Source organism: Strigops habroptila, chromosome 5 (assembly GCF_004027225.2).
Source record: "Strigops habroptila isolate Jane chromosome 5, bStrHab1.2.pri, whole genome shotgun sequence".
Lineage (NCBI taxonomy): Eukaryota > Metazoa > Chordata > Aves > Psittaciformes > Psittacidae > Strigops > Strigops habroptila.
Window position 1 is genome coordinate 43,448,880 of NC_044281.2, and position 21,327 is coordinate 43,470,206.

Here is a 21,327-nt window from a genome sequence, read left to right on the forward strand (position 1 = left end):
TACTTGCAATTAGTATTTTCTTATCTGTAATCTTCCTGTGTATATACAGTATGTGTGGTTCAGTATGACTGTTTTTATATGATAATTCAAAGTGATCTTAGCTTAAATAATTTTCAAACGTTGTATAAGAACCAAGAGCATAGTCAGCACTTTGCATTTGGGTGAGGTACCAGCTGAGTATTTTTCTGCCTTAACAAGTGTCTGTTACTTATGATGTCTCAGCTACTGGGTAGGTAACATAAGTAGCATAAGAGCATGGTACTCTTTTTGCAGTTTTACTGCTCTAAGCACTGTGCACATCCATTATTTTCAGTACAGATATTTTTATTAAGTAAGAAAATGAGAATTTGTGTCCACTACAAGAAGTTGGAGTAGTCAAATTAATTAGCTAAACTTCTGTATACATGTCAAGTTTTAGTCAGACTAGCACATACTTTAAACTTAATTAGCCAAAAATTTGAAGTTGTTTCCCCGTTATTCTCTTTCTTCCATTTATTAAAACTTTATATCCATCTTCCCATGAAACTCAGTGTTGGCAAATGAAGTGGCTGGACTATTGCAGTGTATTCAGTTTTGTTCTCCAGCACCTGAAACTGAATGTGGGAACTAATGATTATTACTTCAGCATGTTTTCTTGACTTTTTTTTTTTTAAGATTATTAGTATACTGAAATATATATATAATTAAACCTTTAACCCTTCTAAATTATTTCAGCGTTGAAGTGGGTATGATAACATGCACAGATAAACAGGACACCCGTTTTTCAAGGCTGGTACAGATTCAAATGAGCATTTAACGTGTTAAATGAGCATAGGCTTTTAGCAGGGCATTTCGGTGAACTTAACCATCTGTTAAGTGTTTTGCTGAATTGGAAACTAAATAAACATGAACATAAAATCAAAGATAAACTTCATTTAGCTTAATTAATGTTGTTAGTACTTTACAGGATATTATTAAACATACTGGAATGGTTCTTTTTAGAAGATTAAAACATGGTACCATTATTAGCATAATGCAGTGTTCTTGCATTGCGTTTTGTTGTAAGAATGATTGGAAGTGTAGGTTAGCGAAGCAGGTACTTGGTGTTCTACTCTCTATCTTTTGATTTTATGGTGATGTTTCTTGACAGGAGTGAATTTCAGCCATTGACTTCCAAGGTGCTGCACGACAAGTTAATTTGCCTAGGGACTCTCAAGATTGGAGGGGAGAGAGGCTGTTTGTTAATACGCACCTGTATAAATGTGCTGTCTTGCCTTTGTGTGCAAAAATACTACTAAATGTGACATCTTGGACATACAAAGGTGTATAAATGGTAACACAGAATATTAATTTCAATTGCAAACAGTGGTCTACATAACAAACCCATTGATCTTACTTTGCAATCTGTGTGGAAAAATTCCTTTGGCTATTATTTTTCTGACTAAATTCTGAAGGAACCATTTTGAAAGATAACCTAGGAGAACTAAACAGCCAAAGAACTGGGGGCTTTGATTAAATTCCTGTCTAGAACTGGCAGGTAATGGGTGTCAGCCTGAGTTGTCCTGAAAAGGACAAGGAGCTCATTCAAAAAAGTAGATGACAGCTGTAGGGGCTGAGCATCTCTCGGATGCTTTACCATGTACAGGAATGGGAGCATCCATTTTTTCTGGTTGTACGCCTCTCTGAGAATAGTTCTTCTCTTCTGTTACAACAGTCATCCAACAGGATAAATCTTGTATCTGGAGTTTTAAGTCCATTCTAATAATGTTACTGTAGGAAAAAACAAATGACCTGTTCAACCTGAATAGTCCCATATGCTTCTGATGTGTTCTGAAGCCTGCTAAGAATAGCATTGCTGTGGAAGGTGGTGAAGTGTGCTCTAATGCCTCAGTGCAAGTCAAGACGAGCAGAAAGAGTGACAGCTCTCACGTCCTCCGTTCCATATTTTGGAGAATGAGTCAGAAAACTTGCAAGTATTTATTACAAAGCGTGCTGCCAAGAGCTTGAAAAATAAATGATTGCTACCTATAAATGGTATTGATTGTTGGAAGTATCCTTACTTTCTACTTACCTCTTTTCTTGCTTTTGACTTCTTTTTCTCCCTGTCAATCCTCCCTGTTCAATCTTCCTCACCTCTGCAAAGGTGACAGACATGATGCAGAAAGCTCTCTTTGACTTCCTGAAGCACAGGTTTGATGGGAGGTGAGACATACTGTCCTTTTCATGCTTCCCCCCCCCCAAGCATTACTAATTTTTAGAGGTTTTTTTGTTTTTTGTTTTTTGTTTTTTGTTTTTTTTTTTAATGTAAGAAGATTGATGCATGTTCAAAGCTGATTTACTGGCTTTGTATCAACACTGAAATGCAGCCAGCTGTGGAGTGGAGCACAGCTAATGTATTACTAGAAGTGCATGTATCTTCATATCTGCTGTGTCTGTAGTAGGATTTCTTAGGTTTAACAGCATAATTATCTCATTGCCTCATTATCTTACCAGTCTGAAGTTACAGGAGAAATCTAGATGAAAGGTGACTGGGGATCATGGGAAGTACCAAAATATCTTTAAAGATGGCATTACCAGGCTCAGGTTTTTAATGTTGCCCATGGAGGTGGGCTGTGGCCCTTGTTCAGCCAGGAGCTGGAGAGAATGGTGCCACCCAGGGAAGAGCCCCTTTGGCAGAGCCTGGCTCCTAGGTGCTGCTCGCCCTCTTTCCCCTGAGCTCCCAAGCCACTGAGCTCACTGTGCATTGGGTAAACTGAACTGAGAGGATTGCCTTTTTTCTAATTTTTCAAAGAGCTGTCCAGTTCCTTTCATGCCATGGAGCAGTTGAGTGGTTGCACATGGAAGTACAGTTTTATTCACAGTCCTCTGGGGATGTGAAAATTCGTTAACCACTGGATACAAAAGTGTGTGCTGCTGGACCAGCTCAGCCAGCTGCTGAAGTGTGAATAATAATTGCCTCTTGATTTTATTTTGAAGTTTGCTATATTTGGGCTAGGTTCATTCCAGTGCTTGTTGTGAAGTTCCAGGCTCCCTTACAGCAGGATGTTCTCTAAATAAAACTAATCACACCCTAGCCTTAAAATAAATATCAGAAACAGCAGATTTTAACAAGGTGCAGAGCAGTGCTTCAGACCAACACCTAAGAAAAATCAACTTTTAAATATTCTTAGTAGTCAAAAACACTTAAAAAGGCAGTTTGAAGAAGGAAATGCCAAGAACTTAAAATACAGACAAAAAGTGTGTCAGAACTTCAGAAACTATAAGGAGGGTTCATCTTGTTCAGCTGGAACACAGATGAGCTGTGAGAAGGATAATTTGGATTTATTTGCTTGGAACATAGGCTTGGTCCATGGCATCTCTTCCTTTCCACTGGAGCTCATCAGTAATCATAGGTGTCTGCTACATCTTTGGGATGTTCTGCCCTTCCTTCATGCTAGTTTGTTCAGTATATTCTAACTGTGAAAAGGAGCTTATACTGTGTGTAACAGTAAGTCAGCTTTGAAAATACCTAAAACATTGGCACTAGGACAATGAATAGTGTCTGTTGTTTAGAAAAGGTGGAGTAGGTTTTATGGTCAAGGTACCTTTTGGGGTGCAGTGAGGAGGTGGCAGTGCTGAACTAACTCACAAACAGCTTAGATGAAATGTTTAATGATAAACTTCCATGCAAAATATCTCGTCTCCTTCCCTACTTTAAATTGCCCAGCTCAAGTGATTTTAGCAGATCCTATAGATGTAGTGATTGATTTAAAACCTGGCAGATGAAGTGCTGTATGTGGCAGCCTGCAGTTAAATTTGTCATTTTTCTGAGCTGTTTGTGCACCCTGTCAGTGCCTCCTCTCCCCATGCTCAAGCAGTGTGACTGCTCTGGTTCCACTGCAGGTCACCATGTGAGCCCCGGTGCCCGTTCACATTAAGTATAGCTACAGAACTACAGCATTATGTTTTCTCCAGCTGTTGGCATATGTCTGTCAGCTTTGCTGATGGTAACTAAGAGTCATTGTTTTCAGTAGGAAACCATGGCAACTGGAAGTGGTAAGTCATCTCCAGTTGCCACGATGTGATTGCTATGAGTATACCCTTTATAAGGTATATTTTTATACCCTATATGAATCACAGAATCATAGAATCCCAGGTTGGAAGGGACCTCAAGGATCATCTGGTCCAACCCTTCTAGGCAAAGCATGACTAGCACCCTGTCCACCTGGATCTTAAGTGTCCGATGTTGGTGAGTCTACCACTTCCCTGGGGAGATTGTTCCAATGACTAATTGTTTCCTCTTGTGTCCAACCAGAATCCCCCCGGGAGTAACTTGTACATGTTACCCCTCATCTTTTCCATGTGACTCCTTGTGACAATGAGTCTCCATCTTCTTTGTAGCCACCCTTTAAATACTGGAACATGGTGATAAGGTCTTACATACTCAGTAGAGGCCTGATCCATGAAGATCAGCAGTGCCTAGATACAGGGGAGAAAATGTAAAGCACACTTAGACTCACCCATTTAGGCTGCCTGATCTGATGGGAGGCAGGACTGCTCCTTGCCTCCCATCCCTCTTCTGTCTTTTCTCCCACCATGCCCTTGTTCTGCACAAAGTGGTAAAAGGGAGAAATTCTGTCTGGAGTGAGATATTTTTTGGCAATCTTATTGCCATTAGCAATACTGGCAACTAGATCAGGTAGAAGTATGAAATTTCATCACTGAAAAGGTAAAATGCCACAAGCAAGCTGATACCATTGACTTAGCTCTGAGTAACTTTAGAAAAATGCTGCTTCTTGGTCCTCCTGCCAACTTTTATGGCTTTGCGGTTTTTTCCTCCCCACCACTTTTCTTTTTCTTTCTTTCCATCTCTTCTACAATTTTGTGACAGGTCCACATTACCAAGAAAGGAAATAACTGTCCAAGGATGAGCTTTTCTAAAGATTCCAGTAAGACTTGGACTAGCAGGACTCCTTTCCCACGTCTTAATGTGCTTCGTTTCTGTCAGCTCCTTCTTTTGTAACTGCAACATCCTCTTCTGGCCAGTGAACTAAAGACGAGACCTGAGGGCTGTGTTGTGCAGGCCCGCTGAAAGGAATCTGCTAAAGCCTGGCTGACATGAGGCCTTCAGGGAATGCGCTGCAGAGGCTCTAACAGTATCATTTTCTAAATGGATTGTATTTAATCACTGCTACATAGACCAGCCTGACTCTATACAAAACGTAGCAAAGGCACTTTTTTTTTCCATTAACATCTTTCAGCAACAGTGATACTTAGAATTACTTCTTACTCAGGAAGATTGAAATGCTTCCTATATCTGGCACAGTAGGTGAGCATTTGTGGTCCTCTCTCTGTTACATGTCTCTGATTCCAGCAGTCAGAGATCTAAGAACTCCCTGAGCCAGAGTTGTGATCTGGACCACCGTGTTTTATTGTCACTTTGTTGTGGTGACTTCCAGACCCATGATCCACTAATTTCTCTCATTTCTTTTTTAAATTCAGTTATACTTCTGGTCTCTACTGCATTTTCTGGCAGTGAATTTATTTATGCATTATATAGAAAAATACTTGCACTTCTTTTTAACCGTACATCTGGTAAGATTTATGCAGCTCTAAGTGAAATTACATTCTATGGAATAGCTGCTAGTCATTTCCAGCTTGCTTTCTTTTTATTATTCATGGCGCCTTGGCTCATCACAGTCGTCCTAAATGAATGTTACATGAAGTGATTGTGTGGTTTTGTTTTATAACCCTTTGTCTCTTGTCAGCTCACTGACAGGTCAAGCAGAAAAATCACCTTCCTTAAATTAAAGAGCAGGCTCCAGCAGTACAGAGAGCTGTGGCTCAACTTAGTTTTCGCCTGTTCGACCAGGAGCCAAGCATTTAGCTCATCATGAGAGCTCCCTGTCTGGAAAAGGAGAGTGCCTGTTGGAGGATCAATGTCCCAAAGCAAGGAGCTCTGTTCAGTGACTCACAGGCACTCAGCTATGAGTGACACGGTCTGCTCAGATGTCCAGACGTGGCCCTTCCTTATGTCCCAGCAATATCGGGATTAATCAATGGTTTAGCTATCTGGGAAGAGAAGGGCTTTTACTGTTATGACTCTGTTGTTCTGTATGCCTGAAGACTTGCTTAACTTGTAGTATTTATGGTACTGTATAAAGTCACGTGGGAGATGACTTAGTTGGGGAGGAGAAGTTAACTAATGCATTAAGTAGAAGAGCAGAAACTATATGCCAGAGTCCGCAGTAGTGCAGGAAAGCATTTATCTTTAATTGTTCTTTAATGATGACATAACTCAGCTACAAAACATGTCCAGGTGGTATTTTATTGTATTTGCACTTTGGAATGGAAAGTAGCTGTAAATCATGCACAGTGCACTGAAAATTTGACTACTGTGTTTTTGTTCTGTCCTGTGTTCTTACTCATAGGATATCAATAACTAGAGTGACAGCTGACATCTCTCTTGCTAAGAGGTCTGTTCTAAATAATCCAAGCAAGAGGGCAATAATTGAGCGGTCAAATACAAGATCCAGTTTAGGTAAGACACTGACACATAGGTAATTATGAATATGGTTGCATATTGGAGGAAAGTGGCAGGATTTCAGCATTCAGGATGTCATCAGTTCTGCAGTTTTAAATGTATCTACAGCATTCTAATGTATAGTTCTGAATTTCACATACCCAAATGGGAAACTATTTTTTCCTGACTGAAGAGGGGCAACAGAGCACAGGGTACTGTGTTAGCCTCATGTTAAGCAATTACCTGGGCTAGAGCAAGAAGTACAGTGCAAGTAGGTGCTGTTTGTAAAAGATGAGTTAGGGGCCTGTAGTATGGTTTGCTGTTTCTTTCCAAGGTGAGCTGGCGTTACAGCTCCCTCTTCGCAGCCCTGTGCTTTTAATTCCATGTCACAAGGTGCCAAATAGCTTTCACCTTGTCCAGCCAAGGAGACATGTTGTTCCTGACCCTGGGACTGGTTTTGTATTTGACGCTGAACAGCTTCAGCTTATTTTTGCTGTCTGGCCATGAGACTCCGGGTCTTCCCACCCTCTCCTCACAGTGTCATGACTGCTGGATTACACTGGCCTGGTGAATTTTTATTTCTTTCACAAGGGTGGAAATCTGTGTGTAGCATATGTGTGCCAGTAACCTGGTCTCTGCGGCACCATCCTAGGAGGAGCTGGTTTTCAGCCTTCTCAGGAAGAAAAGGCTCTTAAACCCAGTTCTCTGACATCCTGAGTGACTGAACTAGAGGTGTAGGTCGTAGGACACTTCACTTCTAGCTGGCCTTCTAGTATAGGAGTAGCACCCCAAAATTAAGTGCTGCAAAGATGAGTACTGATCTTTTTGTGCCTGTGAACACACGTTGCTCTGTGGAACAGCTCTCAGGCAAATTGAATGCATGTGAGTTGCTGGCATACAGCTCTTCTGTGCTTTGGTGGTATAACTTACAGGCTTCAATTTGTGCTGAGTTTATCTATTTAAAATTTGTCATGTGCATGTGAATGATTAAGAAGGGTCAGAATAATGAATATCAGAAATGTAATTTACATGGAAATAAATTTCTCTTTTTCTACAGACAAAAGTGCTTTAGTATGAACGTTGCCATTACTGTCTTTTTAAATAATGCCCTGCCAATTATTTAACATAAACTTTTTTTGTGGTTATAGAATTAGGAGGTCACATTTCTGCTTTTTGTACAGACTCTTGTTTAAGTTAAATCAGAATTACAATCTAAGAACAAAAAAATGTTTTAAGAAATAGCCACACATCGCTTTCTCTCTAAAGTGAAAAAAAAAAGCTATTTAGCAGATTTGGAAAATATGCTTAAGTCTATTTTGTGTTAACAGAAACATACATTTAATTGTATGCAATGTTTAAATATACTGATATTATAAAGGAACATAGTACAGACATATTTTCAGGCAACAGAATTGTCTCAAAGATAATATTTATTTTGAAAATTGCCTTGAGTAATAGGTTGTTTTATGGAAATTACGTTAATTCACATATGGAGTTCACATAATGAATGCGTACAGTCTATGAAAATAAATGTGTGATGATATTTTTGTCTTAAGTAATGCTGGGGTCGAATGGCTTTCACCTGTTTTGTTTTCTTTTGCTAGCTGAAGTACAGAGTGAAATTGAAAGAATCTTTGAGCTGGCAAGGTCCTTACAACTGGTTGTCCTAGATGCAGACACTATCAATCACCCTGCACAACTTATCAAGACATCTTTAGCACCAATTATTGTCCATGTTAAAGTGTCTTCTCCAAAGGTAATGTATCTTATCCTTAAAAAATGTGCATTTGAGAGGGCCCTGCAGTGTGGGAGTGAGCAGTGTGATATCTGCACCTGAAGAAATCAAGAATGAGATGAAGAAGAAAAAAAATGAATTATTTAGATTGAGGGCTTGACAAGGGAATGTCTGATGCAATTTCTTGTTTCTGCCCTAAACATTAACATAGCCTTAGGCTGAGCCTTAGATGGCGAACCCACCAGTTCAGTAGACAAAAAATATTCCTGATGAGCCAATTCTTCCTGTAGCTCTCAGTTCCCCTTGGCAGTCCCTTAGCAGCCCCCTTACCTCAACACAGCTGTAGTTCTGGGGTTGTCTCTCTACAAGCCCTAACCTTAGGCTGAGCTTCAGAGAACACGCTCGGCCCTTTGCCCACTCCCCAGGCAGTTAATGATGGTTGTCTGCTGATCACAAAGCCTGTCTGCTTTGGTCTGTGGCTTCCACCTGGGGCATGTTGATACAGCATCCACAGCTGGGTCTGGACCAGTGTGGCCAGGCCACTGGCCAGCTCCTGCCGTACAGTGGGACTGGGACTGTTGCTCAAGAGGACAGCATGGACCCCACCATGATAATGGCTGTTAGTGCAGAAGGGGGCCTGGAGTCATGACAGAGACTCTGGATCTCATGGAGTCAGCAGAGCAGTGGTGGGATGCTGCCCAACACCTGCTGGAGTGACCACTGTGGTGCATCAGAGATGTCTCTGAGAGCCATGTGCCAGTTCTTGGTGCAGATAAGCAGAAAGAGATGGGGAGGTTCTGCTGGACCTGCTCCTGGGTGGAAAAAGGAAGAACTGGACAGAGTTGTGAGGTCTAGGACAAACTTGGCTGCAGAAACCATGAGATAGTGGAATTTAAGATCCCAAGAGACGTGAGCAGTACAGTTAACAGAATTGCAGACCTAGACCCTAGAAGTGGCTTGTTCAGGGACCTATTCAGCAGTAGCCAGTGAAAGACTCTCTTGGATTACAAAGCAGCTCAGGAGCTGTGTGATCTTCATGGACAGCTTCCTCCAAGCACAATTTCCTATGTGGAGCTGGGCAGGAGAGCAGTGTGGATGAACTGGGAACAGCCTGAGCTCAAATACAAAAAGGAGGCACACAAGATGGGTGAGGGGGCAGGCATTCTGGGGGGAAGTTGAGAAAGTCAGAGTTCAGCTGGAGCTAGAACTAGCAAGAGATCTTAAGGGTAACAAAAAGGACTTCTGCAAGAACATGGGAAGCAGAATGCAAGCTAAGAAAAGTGTGGGCGCACGGCAGTCTGTGGCAGGGACCCACAGTAGTGGAAGGTTGATCTGGAGACCACCTAACAAACTGGGTATCTGCAACACCAAGGGACCAGATGGGATTAATCTGAAGGAGCAGTCTCATGCCATTGCAAAGCTGCTCACTATTGCCCTTAAAGCTGTTCCCCAACCATGTGCAGGACACGGAGGGGATTGGAAGCAGCCAGCAGGGATTTACCAAGGGCAAATCATGCCTGACCAACCTGGCTGCCTTTTGTTATGAGATTATGATCCCAGGGGACAAAGAAAGAGCAGTGGCTGCTGTTAGGCTTTACTTTAGCAAGGCGTTGATGTGGTCTCCTTAAAGTATCCTCATGAGCAAATAGGTGAGATGTGGTCTGGATAAGTGTGGATTATAGGAGAGGTGGAAGTTTGGATGGACTGCGGGGTTCAGGGTGCTGGTCAGAGGTACGAAGTCCAGCTGGTTGCCAGTGATGTCACTCAGGGATCTGTACTGGGGCCAGTACAGTTAAACATTTTTGTTAATGACCAAGGTTGTGGACAGTACCTATTCTGAGGCAGGTTAATGTGCCAGAAAGCAGGGCTGTCATTTACAGGGACCTTGGCAGGCTGGAGAAATGAGCTGTCAGGCATCTCTTGAAGTTCAGCAAAGGCAAATACCAGTTCCTGTGCCTGGGCTGCAGTAGTCCCCTGCTTCGGGCCAGGCTGGGGCTGACTGGCTGGGGGGCAGCTCTGCAGCCAGGGACCTGGGGGGTTTGGTGAGTAATAGTTTGGACAGGAGTGAGCAGTGTGCCCCTTGCAGCAGAGAATGAGCCGTATGTTGAGCTGTACAAGCAAAGATGGGTCAGTCCTGGTTCAGAGAGGTGGTGGGGTCTCCTTGGAAGCGTTCAGAACTCAGCAGGATGACGACCCGAGCAATCTGATCCTGGCCTTACTTTGAGTGAGGGGTTGTCACAGAGACCTCTGGAGGTCCTTCCGACTTAAAAATCCTTTCTGTGAGCCTGTAATTTTCTTCAAAACTTTACAGAGAAATGATTTAGGATTCCTAAGTTTTCCACCCCTCGGATTCTGGTAATGAACACAGTGGAAAGAGGAAAAAAAGAGTAATATAAACTGTGTGTGTAAAATAACTCTGTACCCAAAATACACCTCAGAACAGATTAAGTAACAGTATTATTGCTACACAATGTAACGTACCGCAGCGACTGTTGTGCTTCAGCAATCCAGTATAATTCTGTATATACGTAATTTTCATGGTCTCTAGAAGAATACATTTGTCAAAAATAACCTATTACTTCAAGTAGAAGAAAGCAAAATTACCATTTACACTGCACTTGAAATATTTGCAAGGGATCAAATGCGATGCAGAGTGAAATGTACACAGCTTTCAGGGAGGTTATCAGAATAGCTTGTGCTTCTATTCAAGGACAATATTTTACTGATTTTGTTTATCAGGAAAGAGCTTCTAAACCTGGAAATCCTCCAGTGGGATGCCAGGCTGAGCTTTATGGAGATACGTGATTCTTAAACTCACTTTTTCCTCTTTTCCTTTGTCAGGTTTTGCAGCGACTGATTAAATCTAGAGGAAAGTCACAAAGTAAACACTTGAATGTTCAGTTGGTGGCAGCTGATAAACTTGCACAATGCCCACCAGTAAGTACAGAAGGAAGGCTAAAGAACTTGTGATACGTGGAGTTTTAAAGATTCCTGCTGTGCTAGTCCTTGATTATAGCCAAGCTCATGTGTTATCACTTCACTTTATGGTGATATAGTCAGCCCTGCAATTGCAACCCTCGATCAGGTTTTATTGCTAAGAAACAAGTTGTACGATACTTTCAACCTGATTATCTCCTGTGCTGGGTTTACTATGATCTTTGGCAAAGTCACGGGTCAAAAATGATGTGTGGTAAAACTGATCTGCTAGCACATGAACAAATGACATCATTAGTGGAGCAGTGCTATCTTAAGGTCCCGAAGGGGCAAAGTCTCAGACTCCTGGTTTGGGAGGAGGCTGCAGAGGACTTTCCTTCAGCTGTGTAGTGGGTCCAGACACACCATACAGGTACCTGTTGGAGCCACTGCTCACCAACCATTTTATCAAAGATACCGATTACTCACACTCGATAACCTGCTGCTTAAAGAGCAGAGGTCCTGCTAGATAGCTGGTTAGGCAGGCAGTGCTGTGGGGAAAACCTGTACAAGGGTTTGGACAGGGCAGCTCGAACTTGCTTTTATTTTTGAAAACCACACCTGGTTTCTGTGACGGAGAAAGCCACTCAGTTTAAGCAAACTTGGATGTGGACTTGTTCTTACAGCGTTAACAGCTGTGTGTAACATCGGTCTGGTAGCACAGAGACGGCTGTTCATACCAGGGAATGATGAGTCCAGCCTATGGCTTGGTGATTGCCCAGCTTTCTCATGCCAAAGAACTGAGCAGAAATCAGATTAATTCAGAGAAATTCAGAATAGACACTGGAAAGGTTTCCATGATCATTCTTTCTGACTTTAAATAGGCAAAGTGCTGACAAAAGAAACGTCTTGGAGCAGTCTAGGAACAAATCTGAGAGTTGAGATAAGCAGAATGAACGCCAGACCCTAATGCTCAGATAATACTTCTAGAAGACTTTTCCTTGTGTTATGTAGACGTTAAAGCAATCGCCTCCATTTCAGATGTTTTTTATTCTTAATTCAAATCCAAGTTCATGAAGCTTCTGTTCTGGAGCAACGATCCACAAGGATTTCTTTCCATGAAACTTAACTTGGTTTTGTATACTTTTTAAGATGCTAAACTTCATAGCCTCTTTCTCTCTTGTCCCCACTGGCCATAAAAAGATAAATCGGGTATTTCTGAGCACTCCTAGATTGTAGCAATAGATGTTCCTGTTGGTTGGAACTGAGGCTGGGCCACATCTCCTTCAGGTCAGTGCTCCCATGCCCCTCAGATGTCCCAGAGCTGCTGTTGCTGGGACTGGTGGCGCTCCATCCAGCAGAAAGGGAAACCTAGAGAGAGTTTTCTCTTTCTCTCGTCTCTTGCCCACTGGTTGGCTTTTTAGGTTAGCTCCTGCCATCAGACAGACTCACCTAATTGCTAGCTAGTGTGTGGGGACTGCCAGTTTCTGCTGCAGCTGCGTGCCTGCCTTTGCCTGTCTGGAACAGCCTATGTGGCCTCAGGTCTGCCCAATAATTCTGCCTTGGATTAGCAAGAGAGCGGGATAATTCCGCGTGTGCTGATTTGCCTTCTGAAAAGTGTCATTTCAAGCTGACTGTCGCTGCTGGTGAGTTCAGGTTATGTTTGCTCAGTAGTTTCAGACAGATACAAAAGGAAGAATAATTAATGTGGATCTGTGAAAACTCTGAATTTTTGCAGGGTTTTGTAGTGTTTTGGTGGATGTTCAGCCTAGATTCACACTGAAGTGTTAGAAAGCAGAGAAAAGTAAGGACAGAAATGTCAGTCAAGCCTGACTGACATTTCTGTCTTCCGTAAAAGTGGAATGGTTTAAGGACGTGTCTAGAATGAGAAATCTGATTCATATTCCTCCTATGTCTGATACAGAGCAAGAATTTAAATAATCCAGAAAAGTGCTGGTGGTGGTGTGGGTATGGGGGGGGCATATTTTGCTTTCGCCAGTTCCTGCCGTGCCCGCTCTGCCCCACACAGCTTGCTGTTTCCCTCGTGGTGCGGGTTTTGCAGCCATCCTTCTGTGTCCCCCTCGCTCCATCAGCAGCACTTGCAGATGTCCAGCTGTCCAAAGGGGTAGATGGCAACTGTGTATACATCCAGCTGGTCATATTACTGCATTGACCTGTAAGCTTCTGGTTACAGTAACTGTAGCTTGCTTTGCTCACTGTTTCATCCTTGTTTTCCACTTTGAGCAGCACAGAAAGATGTTCGAGCCATCTCGAGTTCTTCTGGAGAGCTCAGCTGTATTATGTTTCTCATGTGTAATCTTCTGCCAAATTGTTCTCTCTTAAAATGATGACTGAGAATTCCTGTGAACCATTCAGGTCCCATTAACTGAAACAAAACTGTACACTTCTCTGTAGTACAGAATAATTTCTAGAAAAGCATATACTTTCCTAACTCCTAATGGGTATGAGCCAAGGTAAATGGAGTTGCACCTGTCTGAATACAGCTTGTGGTATTTACACCAAGCTTTCATTGAGCTTACACACAGAACAATCCACTGCACATTCCTCACATTTGAAAGGCGTATATATTTTTCCACCTGCATAGAGAAGCCTGTGCATGTTTCACAGTTGTCTTTTTGCTCTTTATACAGTGATCTCCTCTAAGTCCTCTTAGGTTTGCTCACATCAGTTGAAATGAGGCAAATAGCTGCACTGATGGAAATTAAACTGCATGCAGCAGCACGATGCATGTTGTAGCTTGTTCATTGCATTACAGCACTTAGGTTGTCCATCCCCAGGATCCAGTAAACTCTGCCTTGACACCCAATCCAATAATTGTATTTTATTGCCTGAGGCAACAAAGTGAGACCCCACTGGATAAGAAAATACTTCCAAATTTCTGAGTATCCAGATTTCAAACATGTAACCATACTTGCTCAGATGCTGCCTTCTACTCGGACTTGCACAACCTTCTGGAGAAACCATCTGATCAGTTGTGCACTGTTTGATTCAAGAAAGTTACTGCTGCCCTAGAGCACGTGAAGGGAGATGACAGTCTTGGTTAAGTTTAATTTAAAGGACAAAATTGGGCCATGACTTAATTAAGTAAAAGTATACTGCTGAGACCAAAGATACTGCTGTCTGTCTTCTGCACTGTGACCTGCTTCATCTGTTCTGCAGCTCAAATTCCTGCAAGAGGAGTATTTAAGTGAAGATACTTGAAAACCATAAAACCCTCACTTTTTTTTCATTTGCTGAGAGCCAGCCTTAAGTAATCAGATGGTGCTGAATGTCTAGACATGTTAAAAATAGCTGTCTTTTTTGGCATGTTTAAGTTCAGGAACTGCTTTCATTATTAATTCCTTGCTAATCTTTCACTGATGCTGCTCAAGCCAGTGCTAATTGTGCCTATTGCTGCATGACTCCGTTAAGCAGGAATAGTATATGGCTCAAAGAAATGTGAGCTGTGTTAACCATAGAGATTTAAATACACTAGTTGTATACAGTTCATTATGATTATTTTTTTTAACTACTGGAATCATGCCAGTGTGAAGAGAGGGTACGTATCCCTGTGGTCTATTTGATACAAACTCAAAAATACCAGAAATTATAGTCTAGGAGAACTAAAATGTATTGGTATAATTAAAAATAGCCAGTACCTGAGATATATCTACACGTTCAAATTCCTCTTTCTCAGGTACACTTCTGTCCTTGCAGTTCTGGCTGGGGCATCTGTGCTCCCAGGGCCTGAGCTCACATTCTCTGACCTCAGAGAGCAGGATGCCGTCTGGGATCGCCCATAGCTGTACTGACTCTGGGCTGTGCCTGAGGCTTAGTCCCTCTTCCCCTCCCTCTCCCAAGCTTTCCTGTGGGCAAGGAGGATGCCTGTGTGGTCGTGACCGTTTTATTTTGCGTTGCTAACATGGGATGATGCACCTAGGGTATTTCACAGTGGTTATACAGTAAACCAAATGAAATAGCAGAGGACAGTAACAACTATTTTATCTTCTCTTTGGGAAAGACGACTGCTTTAATGTATATAATTTCAGAAATAGTGGTATATGGAAATGCTCATATGATAACTATTTTAGGCATGTAGTAAAGAGAATACTGTGGTGAATAAAATGCATTGTAAAGAGAACCGGGAAGAAATTGCTTTACTTCACGACCCTTAGAAGCAGGTATCTCCTTAAGAGATTCTTTGCTCCCCAATACAAAGAACAAACACAGTTTAGCTATGAGCACAACTGTTAAATGCAAGAAAAAACCCAAGTGCTTTCTCTGTAATTCATTTTCCCTGTAGAACACCGTAGAGCTCTGGAATCAGGATCCTGCCAATTTTGCGGCAGCCGTACTGGTGTTCCCATCGTTGATCTCTTTGTCTTGCTTCCACCTTGCAGCATGTATAGTTATGCCAATACAGCATTTTGTGAGCTTCCTCAATCAGCTGATGCAGGTGAAAAAGAAACTTGAAAACGGTTCCCTAGTTTAGCAGGAGAAGGTTGGTTGGAGTATTTGTTGACCTGCTTGCTGCTAAAACTCCATTGCAACTTCCTTGCAAAGTTGAGTTTTGTAGAGCCAGCCGGAGTGGCCTTCAAATCAGCGGGCCAGCTATGCCGAGAATGAGCAGAGCAAGAAAACTGCTTACTAGTCTCAGACCAGAAAATGACAATATTCCTTTCTTTCTTTCTGAAAACGCATATTACATTCCAAGTGTAACATTTTAATTTCAATATTTTCCAAAGCAAAGTATATGTAAGCAAACCACATTCTTTTATTTCCATTCATTTATTTCCTATGTTTGAATTACTGACTTCTTCCAGAAATGATGATGTGAGGGATGTAATGGAATATGTAATGTATCTGCATGTGTTTATATAGTGAAGGAGGGTGTAAAGGATATAGATAAACAGAGGAGAAAAACAAGCATCAATAAACACTGAATTTGACCAAAGGATGTAGTGTTAGGAGTGTTCTTACTAGAAGAAGACTCCACACTTGCTGGCAGAGGAGAAAAAGTTTCACTACTGTGCTGAAAAGAGAGAATAAATTCAAAAAGAAGTAAAATCGCTTTAGTATTAAAGTTCTGGACCAGACTTTTGGGCAGAAGGTGATCAAGATTTGTAACAAATTCATCATGCAGTTTTACATCTTAATTCTAGAGATGTCAGCTGTACGTGTATTGTATAGATCTAAAAACCTGTATAGAGGAAAAGCAGCCTGTGGTTTGTATCAGTTACTCTTAACACCTGCAGCACCTGCACTTATTTTTAATTTCCTGTGCTATTTTCACAATATTTTTTTCCTCTAAGGCATGAGTTAAGATTAAAGATGAGGTACAAGATTTCACTGCTGAAAATATGCTAATAACATTTCTCTTGAGGGACTCAGTTTATATGGATTAGTATCTGCTGCTTGTTATCAGCACTTGTCATGCTGCTGATCTAAAAACAGTGTCCATTTGACTTCTTGGGTAGCCCAGAAGCCATGTGGCTTTCAATTCCTTCTACGTTCACCGGTAAAGAGCTGCCCTGTGGGTTGCGTGGTGAGCTGGTCTGAGGCAGGAACTGGTACTTGCAGTAATGGTCAGGGGCTGTCCCCTAGTAAAGAGATTAGTAGGGGAAACATCGTACCTGCATGGTCTTGCAGATTTGAGGACAGTAGGTAAGGCTCTCCAGACAGGCAGAATTGAAGGTAGTTAAAAAAACATAATAGTCTCTGAACGAGTCTCTGTAAGTATCTGAACAGCTGGGTGTCCTGCAGGAGCCTCTGAAGCACCAATACTGCAGCTAACAGAATTGCAAGCCACGTTCACTGAAGTGGACAATGGGTTTAGGGGCACCATTACTCTGGAAATGTGTTCACAATGAAGAAGAGAGATGTATGTGTGAGTCCTCGGTCCAAAACCAATGCAGAGCACCCCTTTGTTACTCTGACATTGAGCTTCATTTCCTATCTCGGAGCAAAATGAATTCACTAAAGGAGTCTTATGCCTTTGAGTGTGGCAGGGCTCACACAAGATTTAGTGAACCTTGCTGAATGGATACAGTGATTTCTGAGAGCTTTTGATAACTTTAGAAAGCCACTTGTATGATTTTCCTTTGCAGTCCCATGCTCTGATTCTTAATTATTGAAGTCTAAAGGATTAGCCTGGTGAGAATTGTTTAACTTTTTTTTTTTTTAAATCTGTAATATTGTAATGAACCAAACTTTGTTGTTGTGATCAGGAAATGTTTGATGTAATTTTGGATGAAAATCAGCTTGAAGATGCTTGCGAACACTTGGCAGAATATCTTGAGGCGTATTGGCGTGCTACTCACACCACCAGTAGCACACCCATGACTCCTCTCCTCGGGCGAAATTTAGGATCCACTGCACTTTCACCATATCCTGCCGCAATCTCTGGATTACAGGTATGTAAATACATTTCAGCCCCAAACACCAGTGCAGATCAGGTGGGGTTTTTTTTAATTAATGGGGAAATAGGATAGTATGTTTTATATATCATAACTTAGATTTGCTTCATTAGTCGTTATTATCAAGGGCATATAGGGATAGAATAAGAGGGAATGGCTTTAAACTGGCAGAGGGGAGATTTAGATTAGATTTTAGGAAGAAGTTCTTCCCTGTGAGGGTGGTGAGGCCCTGGCACAGGTTGCCCAGAGAAGCTGTAGCTGCCCCATCCCTGGCAGTGTTCAAGGCCAGGCTGAACGGGGCTTTGAGCAACCTGGTCTAGGGGAAGGTGTCTAGCGGAAGGGGGTGGAACTAGGTGAGCTTTAAGGTCCTTTCCAACCCAAACCATTGTGTGATTCTGTGATTATTTACTGTTTGGCTACTGCCAGGAGTAAGAAGGCAAGCTAAGGCCCATAATTGTGAAGCGGCAGTCAGACAGCCAAGTGCTGAAGCACTGCGATTGCTCTTTAATGGGGAATAAAATGTCCATAAATTTTCCAGCAAGGAGCAACTTCTTGAGGAGGAGTTAAATGACACACTATCAAGTGGCATTATAGCCATATTAGAAATCAACCAGTTTTTTAATCTGGAAAAAACAGCATTGTAAATGTGACCCTGTCAGGTCGAGAATAAAGCATGTGTAGTATATCAGTGCATTTGAGCTGTAGTTAAGAATATGGAACAGTGTCTGTGATGGTCCCGTTTATGTCTACTCTCATAACTTCACAAAACATTCACTTTGGGGTGAAAAACTTCCATACTTGTCTCTTGTATCAGCAAAATGTCTTCACCTTTTTGAGTTGAGTATGAATAAAATATTTTTTTTTTACCCTTTGAAAAAAATTCTGACCATTTTTTTCCACAGGGATAGCTCAAAAACGGCTGAACTTTGAAACTTCAAACGTGGCATGTAAATAGTCCTTAATGAGAAGTACGTGCTTTACTCAGTTTGAAAACAGAAAATGTTTTTGATTAATAGTTATGAATGCTTGAGAAGATCAGGATTGCAGCGAACTTTTAATTCTGAATATTTCAGGAGTTCTGTATGTGTGTGACTTCCTAGGGGCGTGCACTTTCTAACATATGTCAACAGTAGAGTTGAGTGAATTACATGTAACGAATAATTCACCTGAGAAATTTAACCTTTGTTCTGCTTGTAGTGTGTCTGGAAGCAGGTAACAATTTTGAAGGAAATGATGCCTTGGTCAGTGTTTTCAATTAACATAAAGCTGTTTTTCCTGTGAGTGAATTGCACTTCACTGGAGGTGCATGTTACTCACATTTCTAATGCTGTGCTTGATTTTATTAGGATCAGTAAGTCACTGTTTCCTCACTGGCTGAATGCACAAGCAGTGTTCTGTTACTAATGATATGCACATGTAAACTGTTGTTTCCATTTTCACTTGCCTTAAAATTTCAGTTTTTCCATCCCTTCATGACAATAAAATACCATCTGCAGAACTTCCACTTCTTCAGTTTCATTTTGAAAACTGGGTGTATCCACAGAATTTTTTTCAGGCATTTATTTCTCTCTGATCAATGGACACCAGCAGTAACTGTGAAATGTTGCTCCATTTACTTAGGGAAAACTCACACTGAAGATGAAAATCACCCCTGTGCAGTGGGCTGGCTGAAGGTATGCATCACGTAATCCCCACTTCACCCTAATCGTGAAGGCTTAGGTGGGACTTGAATGGTGCTAGTTCTCTGCAGAGGGGTAAATTTCTCCCTGAGTGAATGATGCCCAACTAGAGACTGCAGGGTCTGGCTTTCAGTGCCACTCAGGTGCTCAGGCCATTTAAAGAGTGCTGATGTTTCACATGGTTATCTCACAGTAAAGACTTCCAGCATCTGGATGGCTTATCCACAAAGAGGCTTTATACTAATTCAAGCCTTTGGAAGGATTTGCATCAGTTTTAACTGTGATGATGTGGTATGGTAATTATAAAGCACTTGTGCGAATCCTAGGAATTAAATTAGCTTGGGTGCTTATGATATATTAAGAATTTATAATTCCTATGACCTTGTGACTCCTTCTTGCCTGATACCTGGGGGAGCTGAAAACCAAAAGCCCAGAGCCTCATGTAACAGTCACACCTGAGAGTGATACAGATTTGCTGGGACAGTCTGTACATACGTCACCTAATCAGGACTCAGGAGTTATCCCTGTTTTACTCGTTATGGCTTGGAATGTAGTTTACTAAGAATTGAAACTTCTAATTTATCTTAAGTCTCTGGGCTTAGGTCATCAGAGTGAAGTTAAATGGCGTAGATACAGAAGAGTCTGAGTTAAAGAGAAGGTGTAGGCGACAGCGTGCTCCAGCTGTGTCCCGTCACACTGTGTGTGGTACACCTGCCAAAGCTGCTGGTCATTTGGTCCTTGGTTATGACCTTACTTAAAAGGGGAAGATGCCCATGCTGAGCTCTGTGTGTAGCAGTCCTCAACAGGAAGAGTAAATTTTGCCATTGCTAACTTTTAGGGACCAGTTGTTTGCCTTTGTGTCTAATCCCTGGTTAGCTCTAAAGCTACATAGTTCAGTCTAATTTCAGCAAATGGAGTTAAATCCTATAGTTTGAGTTTGGGGGAGGAGTGTTTCTTAGACTCCAGACGATTTGCATTTCAAATGCCATTACTGCAGAATATGTAATGCAGCTTATCATTCCAATTGTGCTGCAGGATCAAAAGTTATTGGGGGCGTAAGACCAGCATGTAGCCACACCAATTTTGTGCCACACTTACACCTCTCGGGAGGTAAATAGTGGGATCAGAATAACTACACAATGGAGGCAGGGAAACAGGAAGATTTGTAGAAAGGAGCAGGTTGCAGCCAGAGAGGTAAATTACTACAGGGAAGATGGAGGGTGCGAGCACAGGTGATTATATATCAAAATTGCATGCCGAATAAATATGAGAAGCATAATTTGTGAAGAAAATATGTGGACTTTGACATATAATCACTACTAAAACATGATGCTATATGGAGAACTTGGGGACAACATGTTAGAAGTTGCTAGTCAGTAGCTGTGTGTGAATTTGCAGAAGCGCCCCTCTTCTTTGCCTGCTCATTACATGGAACCTCAGCGAGTATTACCTTGGTAGCATCAGAAAGAAATGCGACTGCCATGCTGTAAATATCCATCTGCATAGTTACTTCCCTACACCCTGCCACGGGTACAACCATCGTGGCAGTGTTCTCTTGGCAGTTACAGGCGAATGACATCAGGCGTCTGTTCTAGAGAAAGGAAAGTATTGACTGAGTTTGTACTGAGAGTATGGACGGCTGTTCCCTGGAGAGGTTTGATGTGTGATGACAGCAAATGAAATGCTTTTTTCAGGCAACTTCTTCATTGTGCCAGTTTACTGGCAAAAAATACAAACTGATTTTGGTCAACAAGTGTAGCATATTATCATTAGCGGAACATGAGGATAGCAAAGGCTAAACCTTTTACTTAATAAATTAGAAAAGGATTTTCTGTCAACATATTTAAAATATTTATTATGTTTTAGTTGAAAGAATCATTTTAGCCACCCCTTAGCTGCCTGCTTAGCAGTCCATTGTTTGCTTGGTCATATGAAGGTTTTTAGTTTGGGCTCAGAGCTGCACCTTTTAAAAAAAACTAGCAAAACAACAGACATCTTCAGATGTTTTTTAAAACCACGTAGATCAGAGCTCCAAATTTCCTAAGCAGAATAGTAGCATGAATGTTACGTTCATGATCAGAGAAAAGTGATAAATGCTGAATA

The 21,327-nt window shown here is 41.7% G+C and overlaps 1 protein-coding gene across 6 annotated transcripts in view; it reads left to right on the forward strand.

Annotated features, from left to right (window-relative positions):
• CACNB4 (calcium voltage-gated channel auxiliary subunit beta 4) overlaps window positions 1–21,327 on the forward strand; it is a 112,012-nt gene that overhangs the window by 83,611 nt on the left and 7,074 nt on the right. For 2 of the 6 annotated variants that reach the window (XM_030485581.1, XM_030485582.1), the window contains 5 exons: window positions 2,123–2,181; window positions 6,390–6,499; window positions 8,086–8,237; window positions 11,058–11,153; window positions 17,357–17,542. In XM_030485581.1, the coding sequence (XP_030341441.1) occupies window positions 2,123–2,181; window positions 6,390–6,499; window positions 8,086–8,237; window positions 11,058–11,153; window positions 17,357–17,542 (603 nt within the window). Of the gene's footprint in view, window positions 1–2,122; window positions 2,182–6,389; window positions 6,500–8,085; window positions 8,238–11,057; window positions 11,154–17,356; window positions 17,543–18,447; window positions 19,219–21,327 lie in introns of all 6 variants that reach the window. The other 4 variants (XR_003991365.1, XR_003991364.1, XR_003991366.1 and 1 more) reach the window with 4 other exon arrangements.